At 38.0% G+C, this 16,436-nt stretch overlaps 1 protein-coding gene across 1 annotated transcript; it reads right to left on the reverse strand.

The window, feature by feature from the left end:
• Window positions 1-5,761: 5,761 nt before the first annotated feature.
• Window positions 5,762-11,836, reverse strand: LOC149182983 (putative ABC transporter C family member 15). The gene is given in 10 exon segments (XM_089418648.1): window positions 5,762-5,977; window positions 6,091-6,330; window positions 6,542-6,605; window positions 6,736-7,041; window positions 7,135-7,349; window positions 7,463-7,757; window positions 8,038-8,202; window positions 8,306-9,007; window positions 9,153-9,239; window positions 9,405-11,836. Coding segments are annotated over 10 exon segments (4,557 nt in total). The 5' UTR covers window positions 11,787-11,836; the 3' UTR covers window positions 5,762-5,876.
• Between the last annotated feature and the right edge of the window lie 4,600 nt (window positions 11,837-16,436).

Here is a 16,436-nt window from a genome sequence, read left to right on the forward strand (position 1 = left end):
CATTTCAGCTTAGCCCCAGGCGCTTATAGTGTTGAACCCATATAACCACGCGCAAACTAAAAGTCCACGGCCCGCGGCTTTCCCCGGTCACATCATCTCCCCATTAACCCTTTACCTTTTTTCCGCCGTCAGATCATCCGTCACCGCAATCCAACGAAATATGCTTCCCCTTCCGCCGAAAGCCGCACGCCCGTTAGCTTGCGGGAAAAGCGGTTTCCCCGCCATAGTGTCTACCACGTGTCGCAAATCTATTGGATCGCACCCCACGGTACGATTACCGCCCATTCCCGTAAAGTGGTGCGATAAAACCGCTTACCGCCACCGTACCCTCCTCCCGCTCGTTAACGCTCATGCAGCTCCCGCTCCCGATAGCCGTTCGATCATCCATCCCGCGATTCGACGGCCCGCGTCCCTCCATTCGCATTCCCTCCTGATAGCCTCTGTACGTTGTTCTCCACCGTTCGATTACACGATCTGACAGTTTGTAGTCGTTTTGCCTCACGCCTTCTCATCACCTCCCACCATCAGATCTCAGTCGTCCGTTTGAGCCATCCAATGGCTAGTGTTAGTTATCAGCTCCTCGTCCATTTTCAATGCAATTTTCATGTTTTTGGCAATCCTGTGCACCCGAAGGAGAAAGGAGCCCATGGTTCAATACTCTGCGCATTAAATCCTCAGCTACCACATTCAAAGAACAACATGGCCAAGGACAAGGAGGATGATCCTTGAGCAGTTCAATGACTGCAGTAGTTATTGAAATTCATTCAAATAATACTTCACCTATTCAGGAAGGACAACAAAGTACCAGTAAATGTCAAATTGATCCATTAAAACAATCAAATTGTATCAAAGACCATATCTGATTGTAAATGCGGTTGGTGGTCAGTTATGACCCCTCCACGCATAGGTTAGCAGAGATTTTTGTATTCAACCTCCATATATACCCACAAAGAAGATGTAATGAGGTTGATGAATGTTATTTTGATGTAAGCTTCAACTTCTGGAGACTGTAACTACTATGATACCTGCAGCTTCTGGTCTTCATTTTCAGCTAATACAAGCTTCTTTTGCTATTAATTGCTCACTTTCCACTTCTTCTTCTTGTTCCATGATATGCCTGTTATGCATTTATTCATGTGTTGTTGATGTTCAGCATTAGAGGGGCTATCATCCCATCTTTGTGTTAGAATCTAGCTAGTATCATTGAATTTGTATGCAGGTTTTTGTTGTTTTAATACCAGAGAGTTGTCATCCTGTCTGTGCATTAGGAAATAGATTTACAGACCTTTAAACTAGTTGCAGCTAGCCATCATAGGGTCCTGTGCATCTGCTGGTGTGATCAGTATTCTCCATCATCACATTTACCTTAAAATTGTGAGTAATTGGTGGTCTAAAGCCTTGTAGTCTGGGGGTGTTCACCCATGTCTGGGGTTAAGCATAGTAGAAGTGGTTATCTGGCTTGAATATGCATAATTTCTCTCATTCATCCACCATTTTCCAACATTTTTGTTGAGTTTGTAATGTTCCCGAGCATCTCTAATATACAACCTAGGAGAGTTTCTTGGGGTGATAACAAAACCAATTACATTGTTGATAGGAGGATAAACTGTTTGAGATTTTTTGTTGTTGCATGGCCTACTCTATAGATTCAACAACATCTTGTTTTTATTTTCTTGCTTCTTCAATCTTACTAGCTTCTTCCTTACCTTTTTCTTCCTTTAGTTTCCTTTTTTGGTTTGTTCTTCCCTCATTACAAGATTTTTCTAGTCTACTACTACTTTCTTTCATTTTCTTCATTTCCCAAACTTGTGTTTTCTTCTTTAGCTACTTTTATTCTTTCCTCTTACTCTTTCTTCCTTAGCTACTCAATTTCAAGGAGTTTTTGTTTTATCATTTCATCCTCTTTCCTAGTTTGCTCTTTTAAGCTTGTGCCTTGTGATGTAGATTGATGCTTGGGTTTCAATCTTTCCTACACCTCTTCCCAAGAGTTTGCATTCTCATAGGAAAACTCATGATCTCAATATTCATGAGAATATGGCCAAGTAACAAAAACATAAATGTTTCTTTTCTATATTCAGGCTTTTGTGATCCATAATGAATTAAGCAAAGTCTTTCGGTAGAAATCACATAAGAGAAATTTTTGGCCGACGCATTTCGAACCAACAAGTGTGGTCCTGATGATGAACCACACGTGTTGGTTTGAAACGCATCGACCAAAAATTTATCTTATGTGATTTCTATCGAAAGACTTTGCTTAAAACATAAATGTCGTGTTTCAAAACCAATCCTTTAGGATGATTCCTCTTGAACTATCCTTGTAGGAATATGTACTCTATCATAGCATTACTTGACTCATAATGTCCAATATACATGTTATAGGCAATGAAATCTTTCCATCTTGAATATGGTAGGGGAGCCTGAAATCATGGAAAATGGTCTAATATGCTATCTCTCCATTCATAACCTATTTGGAACATACTCAGGAAACAAATAAGGAGAATCAATGGCCTCATATACTCTAAGATAAGTATTGTCTTCTTTTTAATACCAACTACCTATGCTTCTCGACAAGATCATATCTTATTTTAATTAATCTTGGGCATTCCTTGTAGAATATCTATTTGTACAATGGAGCCAAAAAAGTAATCACCCAATTTTTCATAATCTCTCTTTTATTTGTTTTCCCATAACCCATAATAGTAAACATGAATTGGGTTTCCAGCTAAAGTCAATTTCAATGTAATCCTAGGAAATAATAGCTTGCACAAATAATATCTAGTAGATAAGATGACATGTAGAAAGTGGGGAGAATCTTAGCCACTAGGTTCTTTTCTCTCTCAATAGCTCTGTTCATGGCATATGATAAGATGGTTGCCAAATCAAATACATCATAGATTGTGATGATAACATGCACAACTAGTACCTAAGCATCTTTGAAATGGATGCAATTAGCCTCACCATGTAACAACACATCAAGGCCATTACATAAATATAGTGGTTTCTTGGATTTGTCATTGTGTATACCCCATCACTCTCAACAAAATATATGTTTTCTTCAACCCACCGTCCTACTAATATTTTCTTAACATCATTGTCTTGGTGAAATTGTTGTACAAACCTTGTAACCATGATTTGATTTTTTTAGTTGATGCAATCGATAGTGCTTCTTCAATACAAATCACTGAAAGAAGTTGTACATCTTCCTTCATCATTAATCACTGTCATATTCTTATGTTTACTAACACAATCTATTTCCATAGAACAAGGCATCACAAGGGTTCTAACAACAATAGTATGTAAGTGGCATCTTCTTATGGTAGAGAAGACAATCATCAATATCTTTTGTTTCTACATCACTTGAAAGAATTACATCAAGAAAATCTTCTTATTTGAATTTCCTACAAATATCTCTTGATCCTAGAAAAGTTACCTAAGGACTTATGAGGGCCTCATTGTCCTTAAATATGGGCCTCATTGGCTCAATATCAATTTTTTGCTAGTTGAATTGTAGATTTTTATTGTTCAAGAGTCATTTCCATGTCGCTATTCATCAAATCTACAATTCGGAAAACTTCAATAATTTGATTTTTCTCTTTGGAAAATTGCTTTGGAGTTCCAGAAGTGGATCCTTAGGGAGACATACTATCTATGATGAAAATTAATCCTAAAATTATTAGCTACACAAAATTTTATTCTAAACAAAACCTACTACATCTAGTTGTTCATTACTAATGGAAAAAAACTTTCATAGCAAGGATTTCAACAAAATTCATGTTAAATTCAACTATCAATAGTAAGATCTAGTAATGAAAATAAGCAAGATGTGATGTACTGATAGTTGTATTGATTAATGATTACAAGGAAATTACAACAAAAAGTTGAGCTTACTCCACTATGAAAACACTTGAAACACCAAACACTTTGAGTCACTCCATTGATACAACACTTTACTAAATAACTTGCCTTTGAAGTCAAATATGTGTATTTGATATTTAAATAAACTTTGATTCAAATGATAGTAATGATGAGTTATGTAATCAATAGATGGAGAAAGATGTGAAGCAACAAAATTGCATGTATTTTAGACAAAACCATCAAGTTGCTAATGGGAAAAAACAATTATAGTGAAGGAGCACCTTTACATAAGTTAGCAATATTAAGGGAGTGGAGGAACACCGTTATATAATTTAGCAATATTAAGGGAGTGACTTTTGAACTTTCAATGGTCCTAATTAGTTTGAAATTTCACTTCACTAAAACCTAAATATTTGAGTGAAAGAAACTCCATGGAAACTTTGGATTATCCTAATACATTTCAATTGGTGTGAAAAGAACATTAAACTAAGGAGAGAATTCCCTAAACTTTCATGGACTTGTTTTCAAACTTTCAATTTTAACGAAAGTGCTACTGAGGTGCATTCTCAACTTTTCATTTTAGCAAAACACTAGATTGTCAATGTTAAACTTTTATCATAGTGAATTTAAAAACACTTACCAGAGTTCATGGTGAACAATTTGCAGAAAGAATTTAATGCCAACTAAAGAAAAAATTTATGTTTGTGACATTTAACACACGGAAAAAAGGTGTACAAGCTCCTCCGATGGCTAAAAGTGAAGTTTTAACTTTGATAAAAGTGAAAAGTTACCTCCACTAGGTAAATTAGAAGATTTTTTTGAAGTTGATGTCGAATATTTTTTTAAAGTTGAAAATTTTAATTGAAAAAAGAAAAAAAGGTAAAACATGTTAACCTGAAAATTAGTTAAAACAATTGCTGAAAGCAAGATTTTCATCAATATTGGAAAAAATATATTTTAAAAAAATTGAAAATAAATAAATTAAAAAATTAAAATATTTTTTAAGGTCAAATAGCTTATGTCTATTTGCACATCTCCCATTTTTTCTTATTTTTTCTCCTCTTTTGAGCATATTTGATGGTCAAAGAGTAGATTTCTCAAAATTCTTATTCATTGAAATATTACATAACTTTAAAAGTACTTCTTATTCATTGAAATATTAGATAACTTTAGAATTCTCAAAATTCTTATTCATTGAAATATTACATAACTTTAAAAGTACTTCTTATTCATTGAAATATTAGATAACTTTAAAAGTTTATAACTGCAAAATATTATGAATAAAATTGAGTTGGCTCATTGACTTGGTATTAACAAGACTTATAAATCTTGAAAATGCAGGATGGAAAAAAGCACATTAACAATGAACAATCACTTAGTATTAACAAGACTTATAAATCTTGAAAAGTATAACATAGCTTGTTTTTGTAGAAATGAGAATAATATGTTGATGTGAATTGGTACAATATTACTATATATACAGGTCAGAACTAAAATTAGAAACAAAAAGATGCAACTGTGAAACTCAAAATAACAGAATTAGAGCCAAAAAAACAAAAATTAGTTGGGAGAACCTTACATCCAACTGCACTGCAGGTACAAATCCAAGTTGTCTGGAGTTCTCCGATGTCACCCCTGATTACCTTGTTGAAGTGATAAAAGTTATCCAACGGCACTGCATGTACAAGTCCAAGTTGTCTGGAGTTCTCCGATGTTACGCCTGATTACCTTGTTGAAGTGATAAAAGTTACACGGGAAAAAGGGTAAACTCCATTTGTATGTAACCAGTGAAAAGTCATAACTCAAGTCTGAAGTCAAAGTCACTGATAATAGTAATTGAACCCTTGTTAAGGACCTAAATAGAGAATATTGTCATAAAATAATGAGCTTACATGACCGCCTACTATATTGTATCTCTAGCCATGTTATAGAGGCTGAATAATTAAATTTATCCAGCTTGAGTTTCAGGGAAATGAAATGTTTTCCTCCATTCTATGGTGAACCAATGTCCATTCCTCAAGTTAAGATATCTATTGGATGGAGTACTCTGAAACAAGTTTTGCAAATGCAGAAGATTTGTTGCTGAGTAGCTTAGAGGGAGTATCATACTCAGCAATTTGTCCTGATTCAAGACAAATACACACAAATACATAATATAAGTAAAAATGAAATGTGTCCAAAAAAACAGTAACTGTAACAAAACACTAGAAAATAGACAGCCTATAAATGTTATACCATCCTTTAATAGGAGCACCATATCACTATCTATAATAGATGGAACCCGATGTGCTATAGTAATGACTGTGCAGGCAGAAAATTGGTGGCGAATTATTTGCTGAATAAACCCATCAGTTGCAGTGTCAACTGAGGCAGTTGCCTCGTCAAGGACCAGTATCCGACTTTGTTTTAGTAGTGCCCGTCCCAAACAGACAAGCTGGCATTGACCCAGACTCCAGTTTCCCCCATTGTCAGCCACTGTACAAGAGATCATTTCATTAGATTCGATTCTCATTTTTTATTCTAAGAAAAGGGGGTCCTAGAGGCCAGGTAGGTCTCAAGGATAGGACACACAAAGATAAACAAAATATCAGCACTAAGATGGAAAGAAAATAGCACAATTAGCTCCTGTAACAGGTTTTTTTTTCTGCTCCAGGACATCCATTGAATGTGAAAAAGACACCCAAACCTGAGGAATCTAGTTTCTTTTCTTTTGCTCGTACAATCTCACCAAGTTGGCACTTGTCCAAAGCCTGAAAGCACCGGCTTCATTAACAATAAACACACTACAAGATCCTCGGGAGAATATTTATACTCTTCAAGACAAGAATGATCGGCCCTAAAATTGATACAGATGCATATAGAATATGAAGCAGGACTGACCTCCCAAATCTCATCATCCGAGTAGTCTTCCAAAGGATCTAAATTATTTCTTATAGTGCCTCCAAACATTGTTGGTTCTTGGGGAATAATGCTGAATTTGGATCTTAGGTCATGGAGGCCCATTGTTGAGATGTCGATTCCATCAACGACAATTCTTCCCTTTGTTGGTTCCACAATGCGAAAAATGGATTGAATAAGAGTAGATTTGCCACTTCCTGTCCGCCCTACAACTCCCACCTTCGTGCCTCCAGGGAAAGTGCATGTAAGGCCTTTCAAGACAAGCGGAAGATGAGGTCCATAACGCACCTGATTGTATGGATCAAATTTATAGATGAACTGACATGCAATTACTAGCTTTGAATGCGTGAAAAAATTAGTCTATATGTATTGAGTTCTGACCTGCAAATCAGTTAGATCTATTGTTCCTCTGGATGGCCAGTTGAAATTTGGTCTACAATTCTCCATGATCAATGGGGGCTCACTGGGAATACATGAATACTGCATTATTCTCTCCACTGAGATCATTTTGGTCTCCACAAAACAAAGGCACCATATTACCCAGGCTTGTATCATGTTCAGATTTAGACCATATGTTACTGCCAACCCTGCAATGCCTGTTAAGGTGCCATTTGATTTACCTTCATATTTCATTATAAAGAATATGTCTAACCTGCTGAGATCAGTTTAGGAAAAAATAATTGCATGCCAAGATAGTAATTGTACCTACTTGGTCTAATTATATCTTCAGGCAAGCGAATAAGGACCACCAAAAAGAATGCAAACACAAGATTTGATAGAAAATCCATCCGAATTCCAAGCCACTCATTGGCCCCAACATTGTGGAGACTAGGTCTAGTATACATATCAGTCAACTCATGATTTCTCTCCATGAATCGAGACTCCTGGTCAAAACTTCTAATGGTGGTTGCTCCAGAGATTGATTCTCCAAAATGTTGTACGATTGGAGCTCTAGAAACTAATGACAACCGAGCCAGTTCCCTAGTTGATGGTATGTAATATTGCTGCATGCAAGGAAGGTCAGAGGAGTTACAAGAATTCTCTTATTCATTACCATAATAACGCAAAAGCAGGGAAACAAAGAAATACAGAAAATGTTGTCATGATAGAATCCTGATGTAACTCTATCTATTTTATAGCATCCTTTTCAATCAGATTATGGGCTTTGTCTACACCAAACCTTGAAGTAGAGATCAAACTCTCTTATCTCCAATTTATGTTCCTCTGAGAAAATTAAAATTTGCCAAGTTTGTATTTATTATTATTGAGAAATATAGAGAATACCTGATACCATATACAAGTTGAACCCACTGGTATAAACACAATGAATACCTGCCAAGAAATCTGGGACATGACTGCAATGATCCCCAAAAGTTGTATAAATGCAAAAGCCAAAGCTCCTAGTTGAGTAGGAATCAATGTGTCCACTGCACTCTGATCAGTTGATGCCTGTCAAGAAGCAGAGAGCTTGTTATCGACCCGCTAGAATCAGTTGATTTCCTTTCTCTCTCCGAACGGTATTAGCCTATTAAAACAATAAATGTCAACTGACCCGATTCAGTATTCGCCCAGATGGAGTTGCATCAAAGAAGGACATTGGGGCACGAAATATACACCTGTGCAGATTGCTGAAAAGCTGATTGGCAGTTTTAAGTCCAACCAGTGAAAGAAGCATAGACCTCGCAAGAACGCACAGGGAACTGCTTAATGTCAAAGCAACATAAACCAGAATGAGAACGGAGTTTCTAACAGGGGAACTCTCATTTTCTTTTGTAGGGGTTGCCCATGCCATCCAATAGTTACTACTTATTTGAAGTAGCTGAAATATTATTTGGGCCATTAGTATTACAGGTATCAAAGTACCATTGTATGCAGCAGTAATGTAAGACCAGTATACCGACATGTTTACCCTGCCTCTCTCTCTTTCTTCTTCTTGTACAAGCTGTGAATTTTTTTTCTCTTTATCCAATCTTTCTTCGTGGTTTTCTGGTTCAACCTCTTCCTCTACATTTATTGAGTTCTGAACACGGCACTGCTTCACTGTATCACTAGCAGTAACATTTTTCATTGCAGTTGTATTGCCAGGGCATGAGCTTTCAACAAATCTCTCTGATGTGTACGCGTCAGATTTCTCCATAGCAGAAATAGCTTTCAAAGCTTTCTGATGTGCACCAACCAATTCAACAAAATCTGTGCCTGATTGTAAGATGTCATCATATCTGCCGACCTGAGTAATTTCACCATCTCGCATTACCTGTGAAGAATATCATGTACATCAACAAAATATGGATCCCTTATCTTCTCCCCTCAATAAATGATCACAAAACCCATTGTCTCTTTACCAATTACATTGAAAATTTTAATATCACTAGAACAGGATGAAAGAAATTCAAACCTACCAGAATGATGTCAGCAGTGGGTAAAAACTCCACCTGATGAGTTACATAGACTACAGTCTTTGAAGCCAGAATCCCAAGTATGCATTCCTGTAACAAGCAAGTCCAATTTCTTAGATATTTATGGACATGAATTTGCATTCAGACTGAACGATGAATTGCAGAGTGCTACTGTAGAGCTTTATCATTCCATCAAAACATTAAAACTAATTAATTCAGGAAACCTACAGTATGTAAAGAATAAGAGAAACATACTTGGAAAATATGTTTTCCAGTATGTGCATCCACAGCACTAAAAGGGTCATCAAAAATATAAATGTCTACATCTTGGTATAAAGCACGGGCAATCTGTATTCTCTGTTTTTGTCCACCACTCAAATTTAACCCTCTTTCTCCAATGTCTGTCTCATCCCCGTAAGGGAGAAGTTCAAGATCTTTCTTCAATGCACAAGCCTGAAGTACACTATTGTATCTAATATTACCCATCTGCTTCCCAAAGAGAATAGTGTCTTTAATTTTCCCACTTTGTATCCAAGGAATCTGAGGGACATATGCTTTGGTACCACTTACGCTAACACAGCCTGATATTTTTGGTATTTCACCCAATATGCAGGATAAAAGGCTTGATTTTCCTGAACCAACAATTCCACACACTGCAACCCTCATGCCCCTCTCTATTTGAACATCTAAACCTCTTATAGTTGGACAAGAGGAATCGGGATTCCAAGAAAATATCCCTCCTTGGATTTGAATCGCTAAGTCTATTGACTCCTTTGATACCTTTTCTACCGCATCGTGCTGCAGCTCTTCCTCCTGCAGAAAGGCCACAATGCGATCTACTGACACTTTAGTTTGAGTAGTCACGGAGATTAAGTCAGGAAGATTGTTTATAGCTCCCTGAAGTATCTCAAAGGTTGCAAGTGCAGAAAGAATTCTCCCTGCTGTCAACGGCACTCCTATAAGCATACATGTACCAAAAGTTGCAACAGACACAAAAGTGGGTGCAACAGAGAAAACAAATGTTGTGATAGCTGATGCGTAAACATATTTTTGCAGCCAACTACATTCTGCCTGCCTCAAAATTTCTAGCTTTCGCAGAAATCTTGTCTCCCAAGCCTGCAATTTTAAGATCCTCATAATTTTTAATGTCTCCGATGTGTCCTTCATCCTTTTGTCTTTTTCTTCCATGATTCTCTTCTGAATTTTTTGTTGCAATTTTGCAACTGGGAAGTTTGGCAACATAACTGCCAATGAGGCTGCCAACCCTGAAAATGCTGCCAAGCCCAAGTTCTGATATAGAATAATAAAGGACAGAACAACTTGAAATGGAAAAATCCAGATACCATGCATATGCCAACAGAAACTTCCAACATTCTGAACATCTATACTCATGTAGTTGATAATCTCTCCGCTTGTATGCTTTTGTCTTGACTGACTGGAAAGCAACAATCCCTTCTTGTATATCATAGCTGTCAATGCTGCTTTAGCCCATGAAGCTAACTGATGCTGTTTGAAATGCCATTGTCGCTGTGACAAGGATCCTAATACCTTTGCCACAAAAAATGCACAAACTAGCACATAGCCTTGACTTTCAAACTGTTTCTTTCCATCTAGAAACAGAACAAAGGCACCTATAAAATATGGACCTACATATGATGCACAAGTTTCCAGTGCTCTTAAGGATGCAGTCAAAAGTACTTCCTTCCAGAGAGATAGGAATAAGCCTTTTGCTAATGACCCGGTATGAACTTTGGCCTCTTGCTGATCTCTGAATTTATGGTATATTTGGCCTGCCCTGTCCACATCTGCAACTTGGGGTACGTCATCAAGGTGCAAAGGGCTCTTATAACCAGCAGCAAGCAGAGGACTCATCCAAGAAAATGACAGCCGACTGAGAAGGTTGGCTGTTGCATAAGTAGTGACTGCTTAAATGTTTCCACATTTTGGGGAATTGTCTTTCAAGAGAGGTTCTTGAATGGTCTGTGAGGAGGAATCTTCACCACTTCCGGCACAACAACTACTATAATACAAGAAAGCCAAAAAGAGAAGAGCCATAATTTCAACAAAGATATCAACAGCAACGCTTCTTTGTTCTGTCAATTGTTGTATGTCGAGGAAGATGAAGGAAGCATGCAGAATGAATGATAGGCTCCACCACAACTGTAATAAAAGTGGGAACTTCTCTTTACCTTCTTTTGTGATGGAATGATGAACATAAGCTGACATTGTAGACCAAGTCAGAGCCTGGAAAATATACTCGCTCACATTTGCAAAACCTCCATGCTTCTCCTTCAGCCACCAATACACAGGGCTCCATATCCCGAGAACGCTGTAGCATATAGACAGGAAAATGCAACCACCTACAGCCAGCTTTTGCCTAATGCCCAGTTTAAACTTACTGGAAAAGCTGTGAAATGGAACAGGAAGTGTAGGTGGCCGAGGTGTGCGAAATTTACACCTTGTCAAACACAGTTCAAGGATGACAGGAACAAGAAAGAACAAATTAAGCCCAATTGCAAGTGCATGCCGAAAGAACTGCCCTACAAAAATAGCTCGAAGTCTCTCCCACCCAGCTGTTTCACCCATTTCCAGCCAGAGGGTACCGTTATTCTTGTACAGTGCCCAAATGGCTTCCATGACTGCAGGCAAATAATTGACCAACAATATCAACAAAGTACCTTATGGGTATATCTACTTCAGTACCCACATGAAAAATTTCTAACAGAACTCTTGGTTACCATTTACAAATGCACATACACATTGGACTTCACATAACAAGGATGTTGCATTGCAAAAACCTTCTTCTTTACTATACTACATAACTCAAGAAGAATAGTGTTAACATAACTAGCACCGAGTGTTGGTGAAATTGAATAACAGGTCAATAGCCGATACGTATATGTTTGACATGTCTGGGTAGCTGGCTGAATCCACTCTTCCTCTTTCATTGTGGTTGGCAAGATGCAAACTTCTGAAAGAACATAGAAATGGGTATATATGAATTGAATATTTTTTTTAAAATAATTTTGTGTCTTAACTGAAATGGGTTTATGAATTGAATGTTTTTTTTAATATTTTTGTGTCTGAAATGAAAGAACAGAGAAATGGGTGTCTGAATTGGATGTTTTTTTACTAATTTTGTGACGGAATAGAGGAATGGGTGTATGAATTGAATGCTTTTGTTTAAATAATTTTTTATTTTTGTCGAAAGGAGTTCAACTGCCCCCTTTTTACTGGGACCTGCGGCCTGTCTTCTCGTCTAGTAGATTGGCTAATCCATTGGTTTGAATTTTGAGTCTCTTTGGTTACAAAATACGACAATCGAGCTGCACGCAGGTGATGTTTTCCATTAGAATATTATACCTGCTTTCAATTTTCAATGAATTGGTGAGTAAACCGCTAAGCTCGCTCTCTCGATTATTGAAATAAACAAAGACTCAGCAAACTGAGTGGACTGTTAAATCAGCAGAGTGATGCTGTATTCTCTGAGTGGACTGTTAAAGCAGCAGAGTGATGTTGTATTCTCTGAGTGGACTGTTAAAGCAGCAGAGTGATGTTGTACCAATGGGGCATAACAGTTTAAACAAGGTGAATTAAATGTTAGTTGTTTTTAGAATATATATATTAATGAAGTTTTTTCCATTTTTTTTGTTTAATTTCTTTTTTATCAAATTATTAATAATTCTCCACAATTAAAATGTTTTAGGAATTTTTCAAAACATTAAATTTATATAATTAAAAAAAAATCACAAACAAATTAAAATACAAACAAACTCCTAATTGATTTGAAACACGTCGACAAATATATATCTACATATAATTTACGCCAAAATTTTTCTTGCAAACAAACTCCTCTTCCTCTTAATCTTAAGAAAAAATTCTTAATATCCAATACTGCTTTAATAGCTTTGAGTTGCGAATTAAAAGAATGGCGTAGGTGAACCTATTAATATTCATAAACGAACAATTAAAAAAACAAAAATCATAATTGATTCGAGATATTAGGAAGAGATTACGCCATTATTTTCACTTGCATTGTTACATGATTCAATTTCCTTGTGTGTTTTCTTGTGACAGTTGACAAGAAACTTAGTGGCCTGGTTGAAATTTTTTTGTTTTACTTTCTCTTTTTTTTCCCTCTCCGGTTTGGTTTTATTGATTTTACTGGTTTGGTTTTCTTTTTAATCTTTCTGGACTTTATAAGGTTTAGTTTAAATGGGTTGTATTTCAATGTTGAGTGAAAAACTATTTATTTATTTGTAAAATATTATTATTAAAATTAAATTAAATATAAACATTTTATAAAATAATTATAATCTCAAAAGTTTTCCATTTTAATTTTTTTTATAAAATTTAATAATTTATTTCATGGTTTTATCAAATTAATTATTTATCATAATAACATCTATATTTTATAGATAAATGATTATCAAATTTTTATCATGTTAATATTGATATTTTATAAAGGAATTATTTTGGGTATTTTGATATAGCATAGGTAATTTAGTGGATGACAAACGACAATTAGGGTTTTTGGCAAGGGATGCTTCACAGGGTTTCTATATGTGCTATTTTGAAGCTCTAGGTTTGTTTTGTTTAGTAGGAGCCCTTCATCGTCCCTTTTAGGCTGGAATGGGTGCATAGTTATCTTTAGTTTCTGTTTAGATGCTCGATGGTGGTTTGGGGGTTTTCACGTGGTGGCTTGGCTTTTGCCTCCATTTCAATCTCGCCCCTCTATGCTACATTATTATGATGGGATGGAGAGAGTTTGGGTTCATCTCGAGTATGTTCTGAGGTGTGGAGGTTTCACAATCACCCACTCTACTAGTCAATGGCAGCTTGGGGGGATCCATACAACAGTTTGGCTTCTACCTCCTTATTTCACTCGTCATCTTTTGATTCTCTCATTTGGTGGCGTGGACAAGGGTTGGTCACTTATGTGGGGGCAAACTTGTATTGTTTATGCCTAGTCATAAGGATTTTTAATTGATTTTTTAGTTTTTTTCATTCTCAGTCAAGCTTATGGGTTGGCATTCTTTGTTTTGGCTCCCTCCCTTTGGCTCTTAAGGCTTGGATGTTCAGATCTTCATGCTTTCTCCCTTTGTTACTGATCCAGGTGGATATTGGTGGCCACCTGCCAAGTCCACCTGGACCCCCACCATTGTCTTTCTCAGCATTTTCAGTTTCCTTAATTGTAGCACAACTTACTATTTTTAGCAGTTTTTCGGGTCCTGAACTTCCGGAGCCGTTTTGAGGCCCTAAACGACGTTTTTTGGGGAATCCAGGGGCAACACGAGTCCATGTAATGGACTGGTGTTGCCCGTTCCAACAATGATAGTGCTCGGATAGATCTTTCTAATGAGCTATTGTACACGTCAAACGGAGATCATATGCCAAAGTTACGACCCCGGGAAGTTGATGTACCAACTTACCCCCAAACGGGGCCCACAGTTTGGCGTTTCATCTCCTAGGGTTAGGTTTTGGAATGTTAAGGGTTTTTCCATTGTTTCCCAACAATAAATAGGCCTTCGAGCCTCATTGTAACACAGTTCAGAGGCATGTAGCCATCACATCTCTTCTCAGAGATAAGCTACCATCGCCCTAGCTAGTTTATTTCCATTTCTGTTTGTAAGCATATTTCAGTATTTTCCATTAATGAAATGAAGTATTATTTCCGCTGCATCTTTGTGTATATGGTTATCTCTGTAATTTGTTGCGTTCCTGTTTAAATCCGGATCAGTGGTATCAGAGCGGTCTGCTTTTTCTCTGTTTTTCTTTGCATGTCCCCAACAAGGTCGGGATATAAGGAGTTAGGGCTTGAACTGGTTGAACCTTTGCAAGACCAGCCTCGCAAATCCCGACGGCCTCCCATGGCGGACGAGAAGAAAGACGAGGGGGCAGGAGATCCCATCAAAATCTTGCTCGAAGAAGCGCTCGAGCGACAACGGAACGCGATGATGGACAGCTTTGCGCAGATCCTTCAGCGGCTACCCAGAAGCGGCGCATTGGCTTCCAGCAGCTCCTCTGGAAACGCCACACCCTTTAAGGTACAAGTTAATTTTGAAATCCCCATATTCGAGGGTCAGATAGATGCCGATGCCGTAGATAAATGGTTAAATCTGCTAGAGGGTTATTTCTCTGTTCATGAATTTTCGAGTCGGGAAAAGATTGTTTTTGCTCTTCTCAAAGCAGCCCCCCACGTCAAGGACTGGTGGGAAACCTACTGCGAGCAGAAGGATGAAAGTATTGGCTCACTATTTTCAGCCGCACCCACCTGGGATTCGTTCCGGGATGCCATCAAGGAGTAGTACTACCCTGTCGGAAGCTATGAGGATGAATACATAAAGTGGACCACGCTGCGGCAGGGAAGGGACCAAGACGTGCCGGAGTTCACCAATCTTTTCCATACCCTTCGCACAAAGTTGGGTATCAAGGATTCGGAGCAACATTTGATACTCAAATACCGTGGCTGCCTGCACAAGTACATCCAGGAAGAAATACAGTTCCTAAACATCCCCTCGCTCGGCGCAGCATACTGGTATGCCGTCAAGGTCGAGCAGAAGTTTAAACAAAAGAAGCGAGACTTTGGATCTGCGAATCCAAAGCAGGGGAAAGGTGCCCCTAAACCACAGAACAAAGGACAAAGCCAAGGCGGGACAGCCCAAGACAACCAGCCGAAGCTGCAAGCAAAGAGCAACGCCGCGAAGCCGAGAAAGGACACTGGAAAATGGTGCGAGTTCCATAAGAGCTCCACTCACAACACAAGTGAGTGTCGGGCCAAGCAGTCACTGGTGGCTGAGCTAAAGGTTTCAGAATCAGATGCATGTTCCGACTCTGAGTCAGAACCCGATAAGGGGTATGAAAAAGGGAAGCAGATCATTGATGCGGATCCCAGTGCCACTGTTGCTACCGCAAAGATCCAGAAAAATGAACCCGAAGATCCAGAGGAGGAGGAGCGTCTCTTCCACTCCCAGATGTGGGTAAAGGGCTCCCCGATACAGTTCATTGTTGATAGCGGGAGTCAAAAGAACCTCATTTCGGCAGAGGTCGTGAAGCGGTTGGGCTTACCGACCACAGCACATCCACAACCATACACCATTGGGTGGCTTCACCAAGGGCGAGATCTTCGCGTGAGCCAGCAGTGTCGCCTTCCATACAACATCAAGCCCTTCACGGATGAGGTATTGTGTGACATCGCTCCCCTTGAAGTTTGTGATGTATTACTAGGACAACCATACTTGTGGAAGCGACATGCTGTGTATGAATCAAGGCCCCGTGCTGTTATTA

The sequence above is a fragment of the Pinus tabuliformis genome, chromosome 3_2 (assembly GCF_031772625.1).
Source record: "Pinus tabuliformis cultivar Carrire ecotype Pingquan chromosome 3_2, CPIR1, whole genome shotgun sequence".
Classification (NCBI taxonomy): Eukaryota; Viridiplantae; Streptophyta; class Pinopsida; order Pinales; family Pinaceae; genus Pinus; species Pinus tabuliformis.